Source organism: Leucoraja erinacea, unplaced genomic scaffold (assembly GCF_028641065.1).
Source record: "Leucoraja erinacea ecotype New England unplaced genomic scaffold, Leri_hhj_1 Leri_783S, whole genome shotgun sequence".
In the NCBI taxonomy this organism is placed as follows: Eukaryota; Metazoa; Chordata; class Chondrichthyes; order Rajiformes; family Rajidae; genus Leucoraja; species Leucoraja erinaceus.
Window position 1 is genome coordinate 21,964 of NW_026576711.1, and position 22,430 is coordinate 44,393.

At 51.4% G+C, this 22,430-nt stretch overlaps 1 protein-coding gene and 6 non-coding genes across 11 annotated transcripts; all 7 read right to left on the reverse strand.

The window, feature by feature from the left end:
• Positions 1-2,364: 2,364 nt before the first annotated feature.
• On the reverse strand, positions 2,365-21,896 carry LOC129694752 (uncharacterized). Of its 5 annotated transcripts, XM_055631509.1 has the most exons (7): positions 21,680-21,896; positions 20,409-20,542; positions 20,082-20,144; positions 17,813-17,868; positions 7,578-9,978; positions 5,871-6,022; positions 2,365-2,817 (listed from the first exon to the last, which is right to left on the reverse strand). In XM_055631509.1, exon 5 carries the CDS (start codon positions 9,368-9,370, stop codon positions 7,964-7,966), a length of 1,407 nt encoding a protein of 468 aa, XP_055487484.1. In that variant the 5' UTR covers positions 9,371-9,978; positions 17,813-17,868; positions 20,082-20,144; positions 20,409-20,542; positions 21,680-21,896; the 3' UTR covers positions 2,365-2,817; positions 5,871-6,022; positions 7,578-7,963. The 5 variants fall into 5 exon arrangements, with proteins under 5 accessions (XP_055487484.1, XP_055487485.1, XP_055487486.1 ...); XM_055631510.1 differs by lacking the exon at positions 20,409-20,542; XM_055631511.1 differs by lacking the exons at positions 20,082-20,144; positions 20,409-20,542.
• Positions 6,231-6,363, reverse strand: LOC129694754 (small nucleolar RNA SNORA57). The gene has a single exon (XR_008723037.1). It is a non-coding gene; the product is annotated as a small nucleolar RNA SNORA57 (small nucleolar RNA).
• Positions 13,977-14,109, reverse strand: LOC129694756 (small nucleolar RNA SNORA57). The gene has a single exon (XR_008723039.1). It is a non-coding gene; the product is annotated as a small nucleolar RNA SNORA57 (small nucleolar RNA).
• Positions 15,270-15,402, reverse strand: LOC129694755 (small nucleolar RNA SNORA57). Its single transcript, XR_008723038.1, has one exon. It is a non-coding gene; the product is annotated as a small nucleolar RNA SNORA57 (small nucleolar RNA).
• LOC129694758 (small nucleolar RNA SNORA57) lies at positions 16,676-16,808 on the reverse strand. The gene has a single exon (XR_008723041.1). It is a non-coding gene; the product is annotated as a small nucleolar RNA SNORA57 (small nucleolar RNA).
• On the reverse strand, positions 17,970-18,102 carry LOC129694759 (small nucleolar RNA SNORA57). Its single transcript, XR_008723042.1, has one exon. It is a non-coding gene; the product is annotated as a small nucleolar RNA SNORA57 (small nucleolar RNA).
• On the reverse strand, positions 20,238-20,370 carry LOC129694757 (small nucleolar RNA SNORA57). The gene has a single exon (XR_008723040.1). It is a non-coding gene; the product is annotated as a small nucleolar RNA SNORA57 (small nucleolar RNA).
• Positions 21,897-22,430: the final 534 nt, after the last annotated feature.

Below are 22,430 nucleotides of genomic sequence, written 5' to 3' on the forward strand. Positions count from 1 at the left end.
TGGGAAGCCAGTGAAGTTGTTTGAGGACTGGAGTGATGTGATGCCAGGATTTGGTGCGGGTGATGAGTCGGGCGGCTGCGTTCTGGACCAGTTGGAGTCGGTTGATGTAGGTGGAGCTGATGCCAAGGAGAAGTGAGTTGCAGTAGTCCAGTCGGGAGGAGATGAAGGCATGGATGAGTCTTTCAGCAGCGGGAGGTCTCTATGTCTCCATGTACAAGTTTTTGTACATTTATCGACTGCAGTAAAATTGTAAATTGTCCCTGGCGTGTGGGGGTCGCTGGTTAGCACGGGCGGGGTGGGCTGAAGGGCCTGTATCTCTAAACTAAACCATCGTCATGTAACTAGTTCCTAGTTGTCGAGTCCATTACTGCTCATACTGAACTCAACTGTGAGCTGTGAAGGTAGATAAAAACGCTGGAGAAACTCAGCGGGTGCGGCAGCATCTATGGAGCGAAGGAAATAGGCGACGTTTCGGGCCGAAACCCTTCTTCAGACTGGGGGGGGGGTGGCGGGGAGGAGAAAGGAAAAGGCTGGAGGAGCCCGAAGACAGCCCGAGTGCTGAGGAAGGGGAGGAGACAGCAAGGGCTAACAAAATTGGGAGAATTCAATGTTCATGCCCCGCAGGATGCAGACTCCCCAAGCGGAATATGAGGTGCTGTTCCTCCAATTTCCGGTGTTGCTCGCTCTGGCCATGGAGGAGGCCCAGGACAGAGAGGTCGGATATGGAATGGGAGGGGGGGGAGTTGAAGTGCTGAGCCACCGAGAGGTCAGGTAGGTTCTTGTGGACCGAGCAGAGGTGTTCGGCGAAACGATCGCCAGCCTCTGCTTGGGTCTCACCGATGTAGATCAGCTGACATCTAGAGCAGCGGATGCAATAGACGAGGTTGGAGGAGATGCAGGTGAACATGCATCTGTCCCACCTGGAACGACTGCTTGGGTCCTTGAATGGAGTCGAGGAGGGGAGGTAAAGGGACCAGTGTTGCATTTCGTGCGGTTGCAACGGAAAGTGCCCGGGGTGGGGGTGGTACGGGAGGGAAGGGATGAATTGACTAGGGAGTTGCGGAGGGAGCGGTCTTTGCGGAAGGGGGGGGGAGAAGATGGGACGAGTGGTGGGGTAATTGCTCATTTCTAACAGGAGTGAGACAGAACACAAACACATCACATCAGCTCAAACAGAAAGCTCCTCGTCTTGGCGAAATGTTTATTTTATTGGAAATAAAAGTCTCCATCCAATGCCCACAAACCGCTCCGGCCATTTTCCATCCAGCGCTGCCCATTTGACATTTGACGAAAGAATGGATCGACTGTGATCGTGGATGAGCAGCCTTGATCACATTGAATGGCGGTGCTGTCTCAAAGGGGCCAAATGGCCTACTCCTGCTCCTATTGACTGGGCTTGTATTCACTGGAATTTCGAAGGATGAGAGGGGATCTTATAGAGACATATAACATTCTTAAGGTACACAAAAATGCTGGAGAAACTCAGCGGGTGCAGCAGCATCTATGGAGCGAAGGAAATAGGCAACGTTTCGGGACGAAACGTTGCCTATTTCCTTCGCTCCATAGATGCTGCTGCCCCGCTGAGTTTCTCCAGCATTTTTTTTGTACCTTCGATTTTCCAGCATCTGCAGTTCCTTCTTAAAATTCTAGGCTAGATGCAGGAAAAATGTCCCAGAGTCCAGAACCAGCGAGCCACACACAGTTTAAGAATAAGGGGTCGACCATTTAGGACTGAGATGAGGAAAAACGTTTTCACCCAGAGAGTTGTGAATCTGTGGAATTCTCTGCCACGGAAGGCGGGTGGAGGCCGATTCACTGGGTTGTTTTCAAGAGATTTGAGCTCTTTGACGAAAAACGGAATCGAAGGGATCGTTATGGGCAGAGAGGGAAGAAAGCAGGAACGGGGGTGCTGTGTCTGAAGGGGCCGAATGGGACTACAATAGGGGGAATGGAAAGAAGGTTGGGGTACTGGAATTTTGGGGATCATTGGGAGGGCGGTGCTTAAGAGAAAGTCATTTGAGGGAAGGCCTAAACCTGCACCTACTGGATGGATGTTTCTAGAGAGAGCAGCAGGTGATCTGACAGCCACTGGGAATCCCAGAACAATGAGCTCTAATCCACACCAATTCCACCCCCCCGACACCCTGGGTTTTCTCAAGCACCGACTGCATTTTGTTTGTACCTTCTACTCCAGCATCCGAGCGCCTCCCCGGCACCCTCTTAAAACCTAACACGGCAAGATGCAGGGGGAGACCCAGAGTTGAACCAGCGAGCCACACACAGTTAAGAAGGGGGGAAGCCAGGGGTGAGATGGGGGAGAAAAAAAGGGAAGGGGGAGAGTTGTGAATCTGTTGAAGATCTGCCACGGAAGGCGGTGGAGGCCGATTCACTGGGTGTTTTCAAGAGAGTTAGATTTAGCTCTTAGGGTAAACGGAATCAAGGGATATGGGGAGAAAGCAGGAACGGGGTACTGATTGTAGATGATCAGCCATGATTAGCTCTTGGGACTAACACAATATGGGGAGGGGAGAAAGCAGGAATGGGGGATACTGATTTTGGATGATCATATTGAATGGCGGTGCTGGCTCGAAGGGCCGAATGGCCTACTCCTGCACCTACTGCCGATGTTTCTAAGAGAGCACGCATGGTGACTGCCAGCCACTGGGAATCACAGAACAATGAGCTCTAATCCACACCAATCCCACCCCCCCCAGGGACACCCCTGGTGTTCCTCAACGCACCGACTGCATTGATGTATCCACCAGCTCTACTCACTCCGAGCGCCTCCCCGGACCCTCGACAACCCAACACGGCAACCTGGGAGAGAGGGAGAAAGACACATTATTGATCAGCGCGGGCGTCAGCAGTTATGGAGGGGGGAAGGCAGGAGAATGGGGGTTAAGGGGGGAGAGATAGATCAGCCATGATTGAATGGTGGAGCAGACTTGATGGGCCGAATGGCCTAATCCTGCTCCTATCTTTTACGAACCGATGACCCGGGGGTGGGGGGTGGGGGTGAGGTGCTGGAGCAACGGGGACCATGGGCGAGGGAGTTAGATGTGGCCCTTGTGGCCAAGGGGATCAGGGGGTATGGAGAGAAGGCAGGTACGGGATACTGAGTTGGATGATCAGCCATGATCATATTGAATGGCGGTGCAGGCTCGAAGGGCCGAATGGCCTCTACTCCTGCACCTAATTTCTATGTTTCTATTAACCCGTCCCATAAGTCCCGCGATGAAGTTCCCGCAGAGACTATAAGTCATGTGATCCCCAACTCCCCTCCCCCCGTGGGACAGTACAGCACAGGCCCTTCGGCCCACAGTGTCTGTGCCGTTAATCTGACCCGTGTCTGCGTGCGATCCATAACCCCTGCACCAACCAAAAGACCCTCGTTCAGTTCATTTCTGTCGTGAGATCTAGACTCCATGGGCCGAAGGGCCTGTTTCTCCAGAGTGTCAAGTAATCGGCAGTTCCTTGCACCCGTCATTCAAGGCCGATGTAACACAGGCTCAAGATGCTGGAGTAACTCAGCGGGTCGGGCAACATCTCTGGAGATAAAGGAATGGGCGACATTTCAGGTCGAGACCCTCCTTCAGTCTGTACGAGGATCTTGAGCCCGTTCCTTCTCTCCAGAGGCTCTCCCTCCCGACACACACACACACACACACACACACAGGCCACAATTATAGACGCAGGCATGTCAAGAACTGGAGGGACCCCGTCACAGCTCAGTCACCAGGCCGGCCTCTCATAGAAAATAGGTGCAGCAGGAGGCCATTCGGCCCTTCACCGCCATCAATAACCCGTGCCTGCCTTCTCCCCATATCCCTTGACTCCACCAGCCCCTAGAGCTCTATCTAACTCTCTCTTAAATCCATCCAGTGACTTGGCCTCCACTGCCCTCTGTGGCAGGGAATTCCACAAATTCACACAACTCTCTGCGTGGGGGAAAACGTTTTTTCTCACCTCAGTCTTAAATGACCTCCCCTTTATTCTAAGACTGTGTGTGGCACCTGGTTTTGGACTCGCCCAACATTGGGAACATTTTTCCTGCATCTAGCCTGTCCAGTCCTTTTGTAGGTTTCTATAAAAATCCCCCCCCCCCCCCCTCATTCCCCAACATCGGGAACTAGATTTTGCCACATCTAGCCTGTCCAACCCCTTAAGAATTTTATGTTTTTAAAAGAGGGGATCTTATAGAAACTTACAAAATTCTTAAGCGATTGGACAGGCTAGATGCAGGAAGATTGTTCCCGATGTTGGGGATGTCCAGGACAAGGGGTCACAGCTTAAGGATAAGGGGGAAATCCTTTAAAACCGAGATGAGAAGAACTTTTTTCACACAGAGAGTGGTGAATCTCTGGAACTCTCTGCCACAGAGGGTAGTTGAGGCCACAGTTCATTGGCTATATTTAAGAGGGAGTTAGATGTGGCCCTTGTGGCTAAGGGGATCAGGGGGTATGGAGAGAAGGCAGGTACGGGATACTGCGTTGGATGATCAGCCATGATCATATTGAATGGCGGTGCAGGCTCGAAGGGCCGAATGGCCTACTCCTGCACCTAATTTCTATGTTTCTATCATCTCTCTTCGTTCTAAATTCCAGTGAATACAAGCCCAGTCGATCACCTCTAGACCAGAACTGAAGGACGGTTCCTGGGAGCCGGGGGTGGGGGGTGGGGGGAGAGAGGGACGACACACTCACCGGAATGGCCAAGTCAGTGTCGGAAACACCAGCCAGGAGTCACATCTCCTCGCTGGAAGGGTGCAGCTGCCACAGGGTTTGGCGACTGCCTCAGGGAGCCTGGTACTTGGGTGCGTTGGCACGTGGGGGTATATAAACCCCCCCCCCCCCCCCCCCCAGCTACCAGATTCAACCACAACATCCTATCCAGTGAAGCCTCTATCCTTGAATGGGCTCAAGATTCCAGCATCTCCTGGTCTCTCTGCTGTCTCCGAATGTCTTAAAATCGTTGTTACTCTTCCAGCCTCAACTCAAGGAGAGAGGAGAGAGGGGCCTTCACTCCCCCTCCTGCACAGGAACAGGCCATTCGGCCCACAATGTCCGTGCCGAACGTGACGCCAAGTTAAACTGATCTCCTCTGCCTCCACATGATCCAAATCGAACAGACTCTTAAACACCACTATGGTATCTGCCACCACCACCACCACCACCCCTGGCAGCTCGTTCCAGGCACCCACGAACTTGCCCCGCACATCTCCTTTACACTTCCACCCTCTCACCTTATTATAGCTATGCCTCTGGTGTTTGAACAATTCGACAATTCCACCCTGGTGGTGGGAGGGAAAAGAAAGGTTCTGACTGTCTACCCTATCTATGCCTCTCATCGTTTTATAAACCCGTCTGCTCTCGCCTCCGCCCTCAAAGACGTGTCCGAGAAAACAATCCAAGTCTGTGCAACCTCTCCCTGCAGCTGGAGACCTGTAACCCAGGCAGTGTTGTGGTTGAACCTCCTCTGCACCCTGTCCAAAGCCCCCACATGCTTCCTGCAATGGCGGCGACCAGAACTGCACGCAATACTCCAAATCACCACAGAGAGTGGTGAATCGCTGGAACTCTCTGCCACAGAGGGTAGTTGAGGCCAGTTCATTGGCTATATTTAAGAGGGAGTTAGATGTGGCCCTTGTGGCCAAGGGGATCAGGGGGTATGGAGAGAAGGCAGGTACGGGATACGGAGTTGGATGATCAGCCGTGATAATATTGAATGGCGGTGCAGGCTCGAAGGGCCGAATGGCCTCTACTCCTGCACCTATTGTCTATGTTTCTAAATACCGCCCGTCCCGCGTCCTATAGGGCAACAACGTGTCATCTGGGCCCTCAGTGCCCCCCCATCAATGAAGGCAAGCATACCACACGCCCAAGATGGACACAAAATGCTGGAGCAACTCTGGAGTCAAGGAATCGGAGACGTTTCAGGTCGGGACCCGTCCTAGACGCCGTCTTTGCCGCAATGCGACTCTTGCTCTGGAATCGGCAGCGAGCGTCAAACTCCAGCTGGAGACCTGCGGAGAGAAAGGACAGCCGTGGTGAGTGGAGCTGCCCGAGTGTCCCCCCCCCCCCCACCCCCCCCCCCCCCCCCCCCCCCCCACCCCCCCCCCCCCCCCCCCCCCCCCCCCCCCCCCACCCCCCCCCCCCCCCCCCCCCCCCCCCCCCCCCCCCCCCCCCCCCCCCCCCCCCCCCCCCTACACAGAGCACAATCCCGCAGAACCGCGGTGTCTCGGCCAAAGAGGATAGGACCAGAAGACGGCGGCTTCCTGGCACCGAAGACATGGCGGAGGTCGCTCTCCCTCCACAAACACGCAGGCGGGCCACGGGCAGGCACCGCAGCGTCAAGAACTGGAGGTGGCCGCGGCTTAAAATGGCAGCGAGGTCAGTCCTCACCTCACCCATGTACACAGGGAGGCTGCAGTAAATCACCTCCCCTTCCTTCTCTCCAGAGACGCTGCCTGTCCCGCTGAGATACTCCAGCGTTTTGTGTCTATCTTCGGTTTACACCGGCATCTGCAGTTCATTCCTAATAGCCCTGTCCCACGGTACGAGTTCATTCCAAGAACTCTCCCGAGTTTAAAAAAAAAAAAATCAAACTCGTGGCAAGCACGGAGAATGAACGTAGCGGGTACGTAGTCGGAGCTCGGGGACGTCTCTTAGCGCTAACGGCAGGTACTCGGGAAGACTCGCTAACGGCAGGCAAGCACGGGAAGACTCGTGAAGATTTTTCAACATGTTGAAAAATGTCCATGAGAGCCCCGAGTACCCATTGCCGTAAATGTCCGAGTTGGAACCAGGGCAAACTCGGGGAGAGCTCTTGGAATGAACTCGTACCGTGGGGACATGAACTCTCCCTCCTTTTCGCTGCATGTTTTACGCGCATTTTCATTGAACGCCACCGTGGTGTGTGTTGAGTGCAGTGCGTGCCTGGAATACAGCGTGACAAAGAACTCACTACAACAAGGGCCATTGACCATGTTGACTGCACTCTCTTCACTGGTCTTGGGTTCAAGAGCGTCATGCAACATGTACGGTCGATACATGTACAGGGAAATCAACTTCGGATTGCATGAAAGATGAACTGAAAAAATAATAGATTTCGTAACGATTTCAATCGGGCTTGATATTCACCTCCAGAAAAAAAAGTAGGAAGTATTGGCCGGGGGGGGGGGGGCAGGCTGGTTACCCCCCCCCCCCCCCCCCCCCCCCCTCCCCCAGGGGTCTCCTGCATTTGTGATTCCCAAGCTTTCTGCTGGTGGTTTACATAACAGAAGCTTAGAATTTTTCTAACACAGCCAGTAAAATAACCCCAAAAAGATAAATATTTGATTAAATAAATTATTTCCCTTCCTCACTATCTCTCTCTTTTTGTATACACGCTACACATTTTTCTCTCTACTATCTTTCTTTCTTATTTCTCTCTTAAAAAAAAAAATTAAAAAAAGAAGTTGTACAGAGAATGTATCATATTAACATATATTTGGCACCTGAAAAAAGGTACCACTGTAGTGTACTCACTTCTAATAATAAAATAAATTTAAAATAAAATATCTTTACAAAAAACGTTACCTGAAATGTCTCTCCACGTGTGCAAACAGCAGAGAAAAGGTGTTGGCTGCAGCCAACTTCTACTTCAGCAAGGGAAGCTGGTCGATGATTGGCCGCCACGCCCCCTCGGGAGACTGCGCCTGATTGGCCGCCGAGCGATCGGCGCGCTGTACGATTGGATGCGACGCCCTTCGCCCTTGGGGAGAGCGGCCGATTGGACGGGAGACCGATTTGTTGATTGGACGGGAATTTCAAGGGGAGCTGGCCGGCGATTGGATGCAGCCCCCTTGGAGACAGCGGCTGATTGGCCGCCAAATAATCGGGCGGCAGAAAAAAATCGGCAAATACAGAAAACAAAATGAATGGGGGTTGCGATTTAAATGGAAAGAATATCATGCCAGTCTCTCTCATTTTATATTTGTCCAGCGGTCGTCCTTTATCAGCCGCAGTTGGCTGAAAACCCGTTCAACGGCAGCGTTGGAGAAAGGAAATGACAGCAACACACTGATTATTTTGCTCAAATGGGGGTGCACTTGGTTTCCGCAGGCATCTTTCTGTGTGAATACCCCCCGCCAGTACTCCTGCACTGGCAAGCTGCCATTCAAAGTGGGGAGTGTCGAGTGCTTCCTCCACTCAGTGTCGACATCTTGAACTGAAGCAACTTCCTCCAGGTATGGCAGTTTCTGGTACAACGGGGCCAAGGATGGTATGGTCAGATTGTTCGCCACTGCTGGCTCGAGGCATCTCAGGAAATCCAGTTCCTGTAGGTTGCTGAATCTGTGCTGGATCTCTGTCACACATTCTATGAGAAACTGCTTGCAGTGGTGCTGGAAGAGTGTAATGTCTGGGTGCTTTGCCCCGATACTGTCACCAACGCTCTGAATTGCTTTAGAAGCCTTCACCCCTGTGTAAACGTTACACAGCGGCATGTGATGCTCCTCATCATTCACATTCAGGTCTAGGGGGTCGCACATTCTGACATGGGACAGCTCCATAAAATCTAATGAAAGACCCAGCAACAACTGTGAAACCTCATGCTTGAGAACGTGCAGAAGGGGAACCTCGCTCTGGAAGAGTTTATTGAAGGAAGCGAGTCTGCCCAGGTTATAGGACATAAACTCAAGGTATGCCACTGTGAACGCATTGGTCAGGCTCGTCAGGATCGAGTCGTTTGTATGTGTCGGATCTTCAATCGCAACTCCCTGGAAGTAGGCTTTCAGAGCTTCGTACTGTTCTAGTATTCTGTCTACGCATATTTTCATCGCAAGCCACCTGGTATGCCCTGCCCCGAGGATGCGATGATCATCCGCGTTAGGCAAATCCTGGAATTCTCTGAAAGCATCACGCTTCTGCAAGCACATGCGGAAATGAGAGTGGATGTTTCTGCACAAGTCCTCCAGTGACTTTGGTAGCTTCAACGAAGCACGAGACGCACACTGGCGAATTAAATCACCAGAGCATTTGACTGGCACGATCCAGGGGTGATGCTTTCGCAGGAGCTGAGAAATGGGATGCTGGACTCCAAACATAACGCTGCAGGTGTTGGCACAAAATCCAATGACATTCTCCATTGGAAGATGTTTTTCCTGCAAACACTGAATAACCGCAGTGTAGATGGTGTCTGCCTTACCATTCGGCAGATCGACGAGATCAATGAACACAGTATTCATCTTGAAGCTTTCGGCATCAAAGTATGTCCCAATCACAGCCATCTGACTCTCTGTGGCCATGTCCGTTGGCTCATCGATGACCAGTGAAAATTTGTGGCCTTTCAGTTGCTCAGCCCCCTCTTTCATGTAAAGAAAGCCGAGCATCTGTCTGATTGTGTTGGTGGCTTTCTGTCCATCTAAAGTGACGTGATTGAGAGTTTCATTAGCGGGGAAATAAACTCCTCAGCAGTGCAAGCAGATTTTCTGAGAGGGACATGGGAAGATTGTTTTCGACCAAGAAACTACACATCTTCATTTCCATTTCAGAAGGAGAAGAAGGTGGAACGGGCGCCTGCATTGCAGGTTGCGGTTTAGCTAGATTCCCGCACATTCTGGACGCACGCTGATGGGCCTTGCTCGCTCTGTGTCTCATAATCGCACTTTTCCCCATCGTGATGGCCGTTCTACAAATGCCGCAGAACGGCACAAACTTCCCGGTGCCGTCAATCCTCTTCTGCAGCCACGGAGAGAAGAGCGGGTAGGCGAGCCAGCCCTCTGAAAACTTGATCTCGTACTTGGCTTTCTTCCTGGCAGACGAGCGCGAGGGCGCCGCGGGCTGTTCCCCGTCCTTGCTCGAGCCCGCGTCCCCGCTCGGTCCATCGCGCCTGCGGTCGTCATTGGAGCTTTCGTCAGATCCCATCCCCGTTACATCACTCTCCTCCACTTTTATCAGCGAAAAGAGATCCATTTCGCAACTGCTCGTCACAAATTTACTGCACATTCGATACAATAGACAACAGTTTAAGTTTAAGCAAGAACATCCGACTTAAAAAAAAAATCATGCAAACCTTGTTAACTGACTTCGGTCCAATAATAATAATAATAATAATAAATTTTACTATCATTGCACATAGGTGCATCGAGATTTGGTATGCAGCTTCCATCCGATAGTCACAACTTAAATAACTAAGAACATTTAGATACCCCGAGAAACATGATTTATATAAAAATATTAAAAAAGAACAGTAAAACAGTCCAATGACATCCAATCAAAGTACATGCATAACAATCACACGATACGTATAACCGTATATTGTAACGACGGCGGTTGATATAGACTGTGGGCCGAGGTACCTTTTTGTTTCATGCTGTGACCCACATCCCACATCTACCTGTATTTATAACGTATTGTGTAAAAATATTATAGAAATTAGATCTGAAACTCGTCAAGAACAAAACCAGCACACATTAATAAAATATGGAAAGAAACTTCCAAGGTTTTTCCCGGTTTGTTTCTTCAACAGCCACAGACATGGGGTATTCTTGGAGCAGGGAGGTTCTACTGCAGTTGTACAGGGTCTTGGTGAGACCACACCTGGAGTATTGCGTACAGTTTTGGTCTCCAAATCTGAGGAAGGACATTCTTGCCATAGAGTATTGCGTACAGACAAGGTTCACCAGACTGATTCCTGGGATGTCAGGACTGTCTTATGAAGAAAGACTGGATAGACTTGGTTTATACTCTCTAGAATTTAGAAGATTGAGGGGAGATCTTATAGAAACTTACAAAATTCTTAAGGGGTTGGACAGGCTAGATGGAGGAAGATTGTTCCCGATGTTGGGGAAGTCCAGGACAAGGGGTCACAGCTTAAGGATAAGGGGGAAATCCTTTAAAACCGAGATGAGAAGAACTTTTTTCACACAGAGAGTGGTGAATCTCTGGAATTCTCTGCCACAGAGGGTAGTTGAGGCCACAGTTCATTGGCTATATTTAAGAGGGAGTTAGATGTGGCCCTTGTGGCTAAGGGGATCAGGGGGTATGGAGAGAAGGCAGGTACGGGATACTGAGTTGGATGATCAGTCATGATCATATTGAATGGTGGTGCAGGCTCGAAGGGCTGAATGGCCTCTACTCCTGCACCTAATTTCTATGTTTGTATATTGTTAGTTTTTATTGCCCTTGCGACAGTGGCTGGGAGGGAATATATCAGTAAAGCACAATACTGGGGTGAATCCTCACTGTATCCATAGTCAGAATATCCCGACTGATTGATATGCATCTCTGAAAACCTCTGCAAAAATTCTTCTGCCCCCCCCCCCCCTTTCCAGGGCCTTGTATCCAGAATTTTGGAGACGTCAGTAGGTTTTTGCAGTGGTAGTAAGGGAGGTAAGGATCCCGTCCTCATGGGCCGGGCTCTGGGAATAGAAACATAGAAATTAGGTGCAGGAGTAGAGGCCATTCGGCCCTTCGAGCCTGCACCGCCATTCAATATGATCATGGCTGATCATCCAACTCAGTATCCCGTACCTGCCTTCTCTCCATACCCCCCGATCCCCTTAGCCACAAGGGCCACATCTAACTCCCTCTTAAATATAGCCAATGAACTGGCCTCAACTACCCTCTGTGGCAGAGAGTTCCAGAGATTCACCACTCTCTGCGTGAAAAAAGTTCTTCTCATCTCGGTTTTAAAGGATTTCCCCTTTATCCTTAAGCTGTGAAGGTAGTTGAGGCCACAGTTCATAGTTGAATGCAGACTGGCTAGCATGTCATGTGTTCGGGACCCCCCCCAAGTTATTTAGGAATCTTGCGTGTTCGACTGGGGTTAAGACTTGTTGCACCAGGGCCCACAAATCTCTGGAGTCGGCATTACGGACACGTATAGCGGTTCGCAGGAAGTCTGCACCTGGCTCAGTTTGGCCATCATCTCAAGGGAAGAAAACGGCCATCGTTCCTGGGTCGCCGATGCCAATGGGGATTTGCTGGGTTGAAGGAAGCGGGGCTTGGCAACTCTCGAACCCGGGAGTTGGTGGAGAACGGATGGTCGTTCGATCACCTCGCCGGCCGCAAAAGGGGACGTCGCCCCCCCCAGAATCCTCGCCCTCAGTTCTATCGCAAAGCCGATACTTGTGACAAGGTTGGTTCTGTTGTGGCGCCTAAACCAATCACCCATTTCGGCCAAAGATTTCCACACAATTATCCATATCGTCCAACCTTGACCCTCAGTAATTCTACGATACTGACCCATTATCGGCTCTCATAGAAACATAGAAAATAGGTGCAGGAGTAGAGGCCATTCGGCCCTTCGAGCCTGCACCTCCATTCAATATGACCATGGCTGATCATCCAACTCAGTATCCTGTACCTGCCTTCTCTCCATACCCCCTGATCCCTTTAGCCACAAGGGCCACATCTAACTGCCTCTTAAATATAGCCAATTAACTGTGGCCTCAACTACCTTCTGTGGCAGAGAATTCCACAGATTCACCACTCTCTGTGTGTGAAAAATGTTTTTCTCATCTCGGTCCTAAAAGATTTCCCCCTTATCCTTAAACTGTGTGTGTGGCCCCTTGTTCTGGACTTGCCCAACATCGGGAACAATCTTCCTGCATCTAGCCTGTCCAATCCCTTAAGAATTTTGTAAGTTTCTATAAGATCCCCCCCTCAATCTCCTAAATTCTAGCGAGTACAAGCAGAGTTACTGACCCAATACCGACACTCAGTAATTCAATGTTACTGACCCAATATTCTTCTACTAGTGTTCGCCAAACTGACCTGATTCTCGTCGGGATGCCACTCGGGAGTCGGCGAATGACTAATTCGTTGTCGGACAGGCGAACTGGAGAAAAACTATTTACACTGGGGGCACAATTCCTCACTCCGCGGTGCGAGGCGATTCAGCTCCTTGCTCACGACGGTCGCCCGTTGAGAACCACCCTCTGCTACCAAATGCGAATCCCTGCCCGCGCACCCCCTCAGTCTGGTTCAGTAAAGAAAGCGAATGGTATGTTGGCTTTCATAGCAAAAGGATTTGAGTATAGGAGCAGGGAGGTTCTACTGCAGTTGTACAGGGTCTTGGTGAGACCACACCTGGAGTATTGCGTACAGTTTTTGGTCTCCTAATCTGAGGAAAGGACATTATTGCCATAGAGGGAGTGCAGAGAAGGTTCACCAGACTGATTCCTGGGATGTCAGGACTGTCTTATGAAGAAAGACTGGATAGACTTGGTTTATACTCTCTAGAATTTAGGAGATTGAGAGGGGATCTTATAGAAACTTACAAAATTCTTAAGGGGTTGGACAGGCTAGATGCAGGAAGATTGTTCCCAATGTTGGGGAAGTCCAGGACAAGGGGTCACAGCTTAAGGATAAGGGGGAAATCCTTTAAAACCGAGATGAGGAGAACTTTTTTCACACAGAGAGTGGTGAATCTCTGGAACTCTCTGCCACAGAGGGTAGTTGAGGCCAGTTCATTGGCTATATTTAAGAGGTAGTTAGATGTGGCCCTTGTGGCCAAGGGGATCAGAGGGTATGGAGAGAAGGCAGGTACGGGATACTGAGTTGGATGATCAGCCATGATCATATTAAATGGCGGTGCAGGCTCGAAGGGCCGAATGGCCTCTACTCCTGCACCTAATTTCTATGTTTCTATGTTTCTATCACCGAGTCGTAAACAGTACTTGTTAGTTCAATACCTTTACTCCCAGCGGGACTTATCTCTGCTCCATTCACTCGAGCTCCAACCAGGTCTACATGTGCTGCCGCTTTCAATGAGCACCTGGGGCAAACGTGGCTAATTTGGGGGTTGCCTTAACCCCCTCACGCCCAATGCTGCCCCCACCCCCCCTCCACGGACACAAGGAATCGTCAGCGAGCTTCAAACTCCGGCTGGGGACAGAGAAAGGACAGCCGTGGTGAGTGGAGCTGCCCGATAGGGGCTCCACCCCCCCCCCCCCCACACACACCGACGCTGAGCGCAATCCCGCAGAACCGCGGTGTCTCGGCCAAAGAGGATAGGACCAGAAGACGGCGGCTTCCTGGCACCGAAGACATGGCGGAGGTCGCTCTCCCTCCACAAACACGCAGGCGGGCCACGGGCAGGCACCGCAGCGTCAAGAACTGGAGGTGGCCGCGGCTTAAAAATGCAGCATTTGGTCCATATCCCTCCAAACCCGTCCTATCCATGTACTTGTCTGTTTCGTTAATGTTGGGATAGCCCCAGCCTCAACTACCTCCTCTGGGAGCTTCTTCCATACACCCACCACCCTTTGTGCGAAAAAGTTACCCCTCAGATTCTTATTAAATCTTTTCCCACTTTTCACCTTAAACCTATGTCCTCTGGTCTACGATTCCCCTACTCTGGGCAAGAAACTTTGTGCGTCTAACCGATCTATTCCTCTCATGAAAGGTGGAAAATGCTTCCAAAAAAATAATTAAATGAAAAATGAATGGCCAGGTTACTGCACTCAAAAATACAATCTGCAGCATTAATAACCCTAGAAGAATGAGGAGGGGGGGGGCTCATTGAAACACACAGAGTAGTGAAAGTCCTGGTGGATGTGGAGAGGATGTTTCCACTAGTGGGAGAGCCTAGGACTAGAGGGCACAGCCTCAGAATTAAAGGACGTTTTTTAAGGAAGGAGACGAGGTTGAATTTCTTTAGTCAGAGGGTGGTGAATCTGTGAAATTCTTTGCCACACAGACGGCTGTGGAGGCCGCAAGTCAGTGGATATATTTAAGGCAGAGATAGATAGATTCTTGCTTAGTGCGGGTGTCAGGGAGTTATGGGGAGAAGGCAGGGGAATGGGGTTAGGAGGGGAGAGGTAGATCGGCCGTGATTGAATGGTGGAGTAGACCTGACGGGCCGAATGGCCTAATTCTAGCTCCTATCACTTGTGACCTTTTGTGTTTCAAAACCATGAGGCCAAGCTGGAGGCCACGTGGTCGCCGACCCCTTCCCCTCCCCCCCGCCAGCTCCACACTGCACCTGCGCCACCGCTGGGGAGTCGCACGTGCGCGTTGGGGAGGGAACGAGCGGTTGAGCGCCGCCATTACCCGGAGCGACCGGTCACTCTCGACGCCGACCGGCAGACACGGTAGATTTATTTAACTTCTACTCACCTCTTACATCAGTTATGGCCGGTTTAAGTTTCTTTTGCTTGTTTTTTTAGATCAGTTTAGACCTGCGGAGAGAAAGGACAGCCGTGGTGAGTGGAGCCGCCCGATAGTGTGTCCTCCCCCCCCCCCCCCACACACACCAACGCAGAGTGCAATCCCGCAGAACCGCGGTGTCTCGGCCAAAGAGGATAGGACCAGAAGACGGCGGCTTACTGGCACCGAAGACATGGCGGAGGTCGCTCTCCCTCCACAAACACGCAGGCGGGCCACGGGCAGGCACCGCAGCGTCAAGAACTGGAGGTGGCCGCGGCTTAAAATGGCAGCGAGGTCAGTCCTCACCTCACCCATGTACACAGGGGGGGCTGCAGTAAATCACCTCCTCTTCCTTATCTCCAGAGATGCTGCCTGTCCCACTGAGATACTCCAGCTTTGTGTGTCTATCTTTGGTTTACACCAGCATCTGCAGTTTGCTTCCTACCCCTCTCCCTCCTTCCCCCACCTACACATCCCCACTATCTCCTCCGGCAGCTCGTTCTATACATCCATCACCCTTTGCGTGAAAAAGTCGCCCCTCAGATTCTTATTAAATCTCCCCCCCCCCCCCCCCCCCCACACCTGAAACCTATGTCCTCTGGTCCTCGATTCCCCTACTCTGGGCAAGAAACTTTGTGCGTCTAACCGATCTATTCCTCTTATGAAAGGTGGAAAATGCTTCCAAAAAAAAAATTAAATTAAAAATGAATGGCCAGGTTACTGCACTCAAAAATACAATCTGCAGGATTAATAACCCTAGATGAATGAGGGGGGGGGGGGGCTCATTGAAACACACAAGAGTAGTGAAATTCCTGGTGGATGTGGAGAGGATGTTTCCACTAGTGGGAGAGTCTAGGACTAGAGTGCACAGCCTCAGAATTAAAGGACATTTTTAAGGAAGGAGACGAGGATGAATTTCTTTAGTCAGAGGGTGGTGAATCTGTGGAATTCTTTGCCACACAGACGGCTGTGGAGGCCACAAGTCAGTGGATATATTTAAGGCAGAGATAGATAGATTCTTGATTAGTGCGGGTGTCAGGGATTATGGGGAGAAGGCAGGAGAATGGGGTTAGGAGGGGAGAGGTAGATCGGCCGTGATTGAATGGTGGAATAGACCTGACGGGCCGAATGGCCTAATTCTAGCTCCTATCACTTGTGACCTTTTGTGTTTCAAAACCACGAGGCCAAAAGCTAGAGGCCACGTGGTCGCCGACCCCTTCCCCTCCCCCCCCACCAGCTCCACACTGCGTCTGCGCCACCGCTGGGGAGCCGCGCGTGCACGTTGGGGAGTGAACTAGCGGTTGTGCGCCGCCATTACCCGGAGCGACCGGTCACTCTCGACGCCGACCGGCAGACACGGTAGATTTATTTAACTTCTACTCACCTCTTACATCAGTTATGGCCGGTTTAAGTTTCTTTTGCTTGGTTTTTTAGATGAGTTTAGACCTGCGGAGAGAAAGGACAGCCGTGGTGAGTGGAGCTGCCCGATAGTGTCTCCCCCCTCCACACACACCGACGCAGAGCACAATCCCGCAGAACCGCACTGTCTCGGCCAAAGAGGATAGGACCAGAAGACGGCGGCTTCCTGGCACCGAAGACATGGCGGAGGTCGCTCTCCCTCCACAAACACGCAGACGGGCCACGGGCAGGCACCGCAGCGTCAAGAACTGGAGGTGGCCGCGGCTTAAAATGGCAGCGAGGTCAGTCCTCACCTCACCCATGTACACAGGGGGAGCTGCAGTAAATCACCCCCTCTTCCTTCTCTCCAGAGATGCTGCCTGTCCCACTGAGATACTCCAGCTTCGTGTGTCTATCTTCGGTTTACACAGCATCTGCAGTTTGCTTCCTACCCCTCTCCCTCCTTCCCCCACCTACACATCCCCACTATCTCCTCCGGCAGCTCGTTCTATACATCCATCACCCTTTGTGTGAAAAAGTTACCCCTCAGATTCTTATTAAATCTCCCCCCCCCCCCCTCACCTTAAACCCATGTTCTCTGGTCCTCGATTCCCCTACTGTGGTCAAGAAACTTTGTGTGTCTAACCGGTCTATTCCTCTTATGAAAGGTGGAAAATGCTTCCAAAAAAATAATTAAATGAAAAATGAATGGCCAGGTTTCTGCACTCAAAAATACAAGTTGCAGCATTAATAAACCCTACAAGAATGATGGGGGGGGGGGCTCATTGAAACACACAGAGTAGTGAAAGGCTTGGATAGAGTGGATGTGGAGAGGATGTTTCCCGTAGTGGGAGAGCCTAGGACTAGAGGGCACAGCCTCAGAATTAAAGGACGTTCTTTAAGGAAGGAGACGAGGAGGAATTTCTTTAGTCAGAGGCTGGTGAATCCGTGGAATTCTTTACCACAGACGGCTTGCTACCCTGCTCCCTCCTTCCCTCATCTACACCCCCCTCCCGCTCTCACCTACACCCCCTCTCCGTCCCTTCCCCTCCCCCTATTCTCTCCTCTCGTTACTCCTCACACCTCATTCCTTCCTCCACCCACACTTCACCTCCCGGCTGCCTTACGCCAGCACATAGTGTCACCTGATCTCGTGTGTCTTTTAAACAAACAATTGTCTAATGAAAGGTGGAAAACGCTGTCTAAAGTCATTAAATGCAACATGACAATGCCCCTTCCCACACCCAGGCAGCAGCATTGACCAATCCAAATGCACGCACCAGAGTTATTGCCGGTTTAAGTTTCTTTTGCTTGGTTTTTTTAGATCAGTTTCGACCTGCGGAGAGAAAGGACAGCCGTGGTGAGTGGAGCTGCCCGATAGTGTCCCCCCCCCCCCCCCACACACACACAGACGCAGAGCGCAATCCCGCAGAACCGCACTGTCTCGGCCAAAGAGGATAGGACCAGAAGACGGCGGCTTCCTGGCACCGAAGACATGGCGGAGGTCGCTCTCCCTCCACAAACACGCAGGCGGGCCACGGGCAGGCACCGCAGCGTCAAGAACTGGAGGTGGCCGCGGCTTAAAATGGCAGCGAGGTCAGTCCTCATTTCACCCATGCACTCGGGGGGGGCTGCAGCAAAGCACCCCCCCTTCCTTCTCTCTTGCCCCTCTCCCTCCCTCTATCTCGTTACTTCCCCTTGCTACACTACCCTTCCCTCTCCTCCCCCGACCTGCACCCTCTCCCTCTCCCTCCCCCACCTACACCCCCCCCTCTCCCTCCCCAGCTACACCCCCCACCCCCTCTCCTTCCCTTCCCCTCTCCCCCTATTCTTTCCTCTCGTTGGTCAGTCCAAATGCACACACACTTGCCTCGCATCTGTTTTAAATAATTAGAGCCAGAGTGGTCCACCGTGGAAACAGGCCCTTCAGCCCAACGTGCTCCAGCTATAACTAGTCCCACCTGCCCGCATTTGGTCACACTGATCTGATCTGTATTTATGCCTACAGTATTCTGTTGTGCTGCAGCAATGCAAGAATTTCATTGTCCTATCTGGGAGACATGACGATAAACTCTTTGTTTGAGAAGGAACTGCAGATGCTGGAAAATCGAAGGTCGACAAAAATGCTGGAGAAACTCAGCGGGTGCAGCAGCATCTATGGAGCGATGGAAATAGGCAACATTTCGGTCTGAAGAGGGTTTCAGTCCGAAACGTTGCCTATCTCATTCGCTCCATAGATGCTGCCTCACCCGCTGAGTTTCTCCAGCGTTTTTGACAATAAACTCTCTTGACTTGACTGGTCCATATCCCTCCAAACCCGTCCTATCCATGTATCTAGCTGTTGCTTAAACATTGGGATAGTCCCAGCCTTAACTACCTCCTCCGGCAGCTCTTTCCATACACCCGCTACCCTTTGTGTGAAAAAGTTACCCCTCAGATTCCTATTAAATCTTTCCCCCCCCTTCACCTTAAACTTATGTCCTCTGGTCCTCGATTCCCCTACTCTGGGCAAGTAACTTTTTGCGTCTACCCGATCTATTCCTCTCATGAAAGGTGGAAATGCTTTAATTAAAAATGAAGAACCAGGTTTCTGCACTCAAATATACAATCTGCAGCATTAATACACTAACAAGAATGAGGGGGGGGCTCATTGAAACACACAGAATAGCGAAAGGCTTGCATAGAGTGGATGTGGAGAGGATGTTTCCCCTATAACCATATAACCATATAACAATCACAGCACGGAAACAGGCCATCTCGGCCCTACAAGTCCATGCCGAACAAATTTTTTTCCCCTTAGTCCCACCTGCCTGCACTCATACCATAACCCTCCATTCCCTTCTCATCCATATGCCTATCCAATTTATTTTTAAATGATACTAATGAACCTGCCTCCACCACTTCCACTGGGAGCTCATTCCACACCGCTACCACTCTCTGCGTAAAGATGTTCCCCCTCATATTACCCCTAAACTTCTGTCCCTTAATTCTGAAGTCATGTCCTCCACTAGTGGGAGAGTCTAGGACCAGAGGGCACAGCCTCAGAATTAAAGGACGTTCTTTAAGGAAGGAGACGAGGAGGAATTTCTTTAGTCAGAGGGTGGTGAATCTGTGGAATTCTTTGCCACACAGACGGCTGTGGAGGCCACAAGTCAGTGGATATATTTAAGGCAGAGATAGATAGATTCTTGCTTAGTGCGGGTGTCATGGAGTTATGGGGAGAAGGCAGGAGAATGGGGTTAGGAGGGGAGAGATAGATCGGCCGTGATTGAATGGCGGAGTAGACCTGACGGGCCGAATGGCCTAATTCTAGCTCCTATCACTTGTGACCTTTTGTGTTTCAAAACCACGAGGCCAAGCTGGAGGCCACGTGGTCGCCGACCCCTTCCCCTCCCCCCCACCAGCTCCACACTGCGTCTGCACCACCGCTGGGGAGTCACACGTGCGCGTTGGGGAGGGGACGAGCAAGCGCCGCCATTACCCGTAATGTGACCGGTCACTCTCGACGCCGACCGGCAGACACGGTAGATTTATTTAACTTCTACTCACCTCTTACATCAGTTATTGTCGGTTTAAGTTTCTTTTGCTTGGTTTTTTTAGATCAGTTTCGACCTGCGGAGAGAAAGGACAGCCGTGGTGAGTGGAGCTGCCCGATAGTGTCCCCCCCCCCCCCCCACACCCACAGAGTACATTCCCGCAGAACTGCGGTGTCTCGGCCAAAGAGGATAGGACCAGAAGACGGCGGCTTCCTGGCACCGAAGACATGGCGGAGGTCGCTCTCCCTCCACAAACACGCAGGCGGGCCACGGGCAGGCACCGCAGCGTCAAGAACTGGAGGTGGCCGCGGCTTAAAATGGCAGCGAGGTCAGTCCTCACCTCACCCATGTACACAGGAGGGGCTGCAGTAAATCACCTCCTCTTCCTTATCTCCAGAGATGCTGCCTGTCCCATTGAGATACTCCAGCTGTGTGTGTCTATCTTCGGTTTACACAGCATCTGCAGTTTGCTTCCTACCCCTCTCCCTCCTTCCCCCACCTACACATCCCCACTATCTCCTCCGGCAGCTCGTTCTATACATCCATCACCCTTTGTGTGAAAATGTTACCCCTCAGATTCTTATTAAATTCCCCCCCCCCCTTCACCTTAAACCTATGTTCTCTGGTCCTCGATTCCCCTACTGTGGTCAAGAAACTTTGTGCATCTAACCGATCTATTCCCCTTATGATAGGTGGAAAATGCTCCTAAAAAAATAATTAAATGAAAAATTAATGGCCAGGTTTCTGCACTCAAAAATACAAGTTGTAGCATTAATAATCCTACAAGAATGAGGGGGGGGGGGCTCATTGAAACACACAGAATAGTGAAAGGCCCGGATAGAGTGGATGTGGAGAGGATGTTTCCACTAGTGGGAGAGCCTAGGACTAGAGGGCACAGCCTCAGAATTAAAGGACGTTCTTTAGGGAAGGAGACGAGGAGGAATTTCTTTAGTCAGAGGGCGGTGAATCTGTGGAATTCTTTGCCACAGACGGCTGTGGAGGCCACAAGTCAGTGGATATTTTTAAGGCAGAGATAGATAGATTCTTGCTTAGTGCGGGTGTCAGGGGTTACGGGGAGACGGCAGGGGAATGGGGTTAGGAGGGGAGAGGTAGATCGGCCGTGATTGAATGGCGGAGTAGACCTGACGGGCCGAATGGCCTAATTCTAGCTCCTATCACTTGTGACCTTTTGTGTTTCAAAAACCATGAGGCCAAGCTGGAGGCCACGTGGTCGCCGACTCCTTCCCCTCCCCCCCTCCACACTGCGCCTGCGCCACCGCTGGGGAGCCGCGCCTGCGCATTGGGGAGGGGACAAGCGGGCGGGCGTGGCCATACCCGGAGCCGCGCGTGCGCATTGGGGAGGGGACAAGCGGGCGGGCGTGGCCATTACGCGGAGCCGCGCGTGCGCATTGGGGAGGGGACAAGCGGGCGGGCGTGGCCATTACCCGGAGCCGCCATTACACGGAGCGACCGACCGTCACTTTCGCCGCCATTACACGGAGCGACCGATCACTCTCGCCGCCATTATACGGAGCGACCGGTCACTCTCGCCGCCGCCGGGTCAGAGAGAAACCCAAAGCAACCCGCTAGATTTATTTAACTGCTACTCACCTCTTCGATCGACGATTGCGCGGGGGTTTAGGGGAGTTACGCAATTAAATTAAATTAAAATGACGCAATTTAGGGGGTTTACGCAATTAAATAGACTATTGAGTTTCTGTGAGGTTACGCGGGGCCGGGAGTACACAGATACACGAGGAGGAGCAGGAGCCGCCGCCTCCGCCGCTCGCCGCCCCGCACAGGAAGCGCCGCCTCCCCGCCCGCTCCTTTTATAGCCTCGCCCCGCCAACCAACCATGCAGCACCCAGCGCCAAGATGGGGGCCCCGGACCCCGGCGGCACCAAGCGCTACCCCCTAGCGGCTGGGAGGTCTAGCACCACCACACAGCTATAACATCTTTGGTATCTCCACTTTGGTCCTTGAGTTTGACCATGCCGGCCACATCTACGAGTGTCTCCTACTGCTCGGCGCTAAATTGCTTCAATCGCCAATGTAGGCGACCCGACTTATCTTTCTTCAGGTTCCCCGCTAAAGAGGAAAGGTGAGAGAACTTTTATTAGTTATATTGCATATAGAAATTCCTACTTTGCCTGCAGAACTTTTATTAGTTATATTGCATATAGAAATTCCTGCTTTGCCTGCAGAACTTTTATTAGTTATATTGCATATAGAAATTCCTACTTTGCCTGCAGAACTTTTATTAGTTATATTGCATATAGAAATTCCTGCTTTGCCTGCAGAACTTTTATTAGTTATATTGCATATAGAAATTCCTACTTTATCTGCAGAACTTTTATTAGTT